This window comes from Musca vetustissima, unplaced genomic scaffold, assembly GCF_032173495.1.
Source record: "Musca vetustissima isolate MV318-11 ecotype Yass unplaced genomic scaffold, APGP_CSIRO_Mvet_v1 utg9089, whole genome shotgun sequence".
Taxonomy (NCBI): domain Eukaryota; kingdom Metazoa; phylum Arthropoda; class Insecta; order Diptera; family Muscidae; genus Musca; species Musca vetustissima.
In genome coordinates, this window is record NW_026880574.1 from 182,744 (window position 1) to 185,178 (window position 2,435).

Here is a 2,435-nt window from a genome sequence, read left to right on the forward strand (position 1 = left end):
TTTTCCTAGATAAAAAGTCATTTATATCAAGGTTAATTTATTACTTCAATTATTATTATTATTAAAAATACAAATTAATTAAACATTCTTTTTTGCTAGGTAACACTTCTTTCAACAATGTCTATTTTATTTTTATAAAAAATATATCTTCATCTTCAAATGTTCATGTTATAAATAAATACAAAATAAAATGTAACGAAATAATTTACATAAATCATAAATTAACCCAAATCTCCTTTTGGAACTGGTAACGTTAATGCCTCTTTCAATGTATCACTCTCCTCTAACGATGGTATACTAGGTGCTCCTTTACTCCTTAACATCAGCTGTATGGTTTTTGTTTTCCAATTATTTTCCGAAAATGGATCACGCATTAAACCAAAAGTACACTCAAATATACCCACACAATCCGTTTGTGTGTGTAGTGTACCACATGCCAAAACCAAGACCAGACCGTGAATATCCATACGTCCTTGAACACCCGAATGTGTTAGGTTGGGATTAAAGAAAAACCCAAATAATTGTTGAGCTTCGTAGAGTGTTTCTAAAAGTGTTATGGCATTATCACAGTCTTGAATTTCGCAACCATCACTAGCTGTTATCTGTAGCATAAGTCTAGCATCAGGCCAAAAGTCTTGAGGTTTCAAAGTCCTTTGATTGTAGTTGTTGAAGAACCATTCGGAAAATTTCCTTGCCAGCAGGTTTATAGGGAATTCAGACGCATCAGATAATGTAGTGGAAGATTGCGCCGAGCTTGTATTGCTCACCACCGCTACATCTGTGCATTCTAAACGATGATCATCAACTATGAAGTGTAATGTTTCGTCGTAAGACTCCTGGCTATAGCTCTGCTGTTGTTCCCTTGCCCCCGTCTCATTCCAGTATTCTATAACCTTTTTCACAAGATTTGTTTTGGTGAAGTCAGTCCGCAGTGCCACCTTTTTACTGTGCAAATATTTGAATAGTATCTCCTTGGTTATGGCCTTTTTGTTGAGTAGTGTCAAACAATCATCGGTGTGTGTAAAAATATATTCCAGTGCCTCTGTCAGGACGAAAAAAAGAATTTTTTTTTAAGAATTCATGTTGGCCTTTTTGGCGATTTCTATATTTACCTTCCGTTGAAGTGGTACTGACAACATTTTTGGTTACCGTTTTAGCCAATTGCAATAATACCGGGACGTTTTGTTCTTCATTTTGTAGCAAGTCTATTACACCATTTTTCTCGGCAATCGAAAATGGCATATTTTGAACATACAATTTTTATATATTGTTATCCGCATTAAAAGTCCTTTGGCCAGCCTTAAACCACTGAATGCACCGATTTAATTGAAAAGCGTTCCACATGGGGAAACAGAATTATGTTTACAAACGCCGATCAGCTGATGGATTCTCCGTGTAAAATAGGGATACGTAAGCTGATTTTCATCTAATCGATTAATTGTACAAATCGATAAAATTACAAATTGGGAACGTTATGGTGATAAAAAATTGCATTTTTTTAAGCAATATGTGTTACACATATATGTGGCAATGGCTCAATTATAGGAAAGATGTGGAGGCGATAGAAATATAAATTTGAAAGATTTTCAGTTCATGTTTTTCAATTTTTATTTTACGAAAATATTTCATTTTCAAATTAAAAATAATTTGATTATAATTTGTTTGTTTGTTTACATTTTTCTGTCAAATGAGTTGACACTAGTAGAACTTACAACAACAAATTTCCATGTGGTTGTTGTATCGTTTTTTGTACAACAACACTTGCTGTTACCTTCTATTATTATACCATGCGATTATTGTAAAATGACAAATTGGGAACGTTATGGTGATAAAAAATTGCAAAATTTTTAATAGAAATCAGTGTAAGTATTTACCCCAAATGAGTGAGAGATGATGGTACCACCTATCCAAGATGAGGCCAGAGTAGCAATTAATCGACTGAAGAACAATGAAGCAGATGCCGATGGATTACCATGGTCTGGAGCATGCACCAGCTGATAAGTACAATTTGGCTAGAGGAATGCATGCCAAATGATTGGAACCTCAGCATCCAAAAAAAAAAAAAAAAAGAAAGATACGATATGTGCCAACTATATAGGAATAAGTCTCCTTCCCATCGCATATAATGTTATATCCAGTGTGCTTTGTGAACGAGTGAATCATTATTGGACCATACCAATGCGACTTCAAGCCTGGCAAATCCACCATTGACCAGATTCTCCCTCTGCGCCAGATCCTGGAAAAGAACCACTAAAAACACATCGACACATTCCACCTATTCGTCGACTATAAAGCCGCATTCGACAGCTATCCGTTCAGAGGTGTATAAAGCCATGTCTGCGTTCGGCATTCCTGCAAAATTAATACGGCTATGCAGGATAACTTTAACTGGCACATGGTCAGCAGTTATAGTCGGAAATGACCTCTGGGAACCC

At 35.5% G+C, this 2,435-nt stretch overlaps 1 protein-coding gene across 1 annotated transcript; it reads right to left on the bottom strand.

Moving 5' to 3' along the window:
- Positions 1-220: 220 nt before the first annotated feature.
- Positions 221-1,242, bottom strand: LOC133326255 (uncharacterized protein C3orf38 homolog). Its single transcript, XM_061534937.1, has 2 exons — positions 1,113-1,242; positions 221-1,042 (listed from the first exon to the last, which is right to left on the bottom strand). The coding sequence occupies exons 1-2, from the start codon at positions 1,240-1,242 to the stop codon at positions 222-224; spliced, it is 951 nt and encodes a 316-aa protein (XP_061390921.1). The 3' UTR covers position 221.
- Positions 1,243-2,435: the final 1,193 nt, after the last annotated feature.

Coding starts and splice junctions, on each gene's coding strand:
- LOC133326255 (XM_061534937.1), bottom strand. CDS start 1,242: ATGCCATTTTCGATTGCCGAGAAAAATGGTGTAATAGACTTGCTACAA. Junction 1,043..1,112: donor CAGTACCACTTCAACGGAAG/GTAAATATAGAA, acceptor TCGTCCTGACAG/AGGCACTGGAATATATTTTT.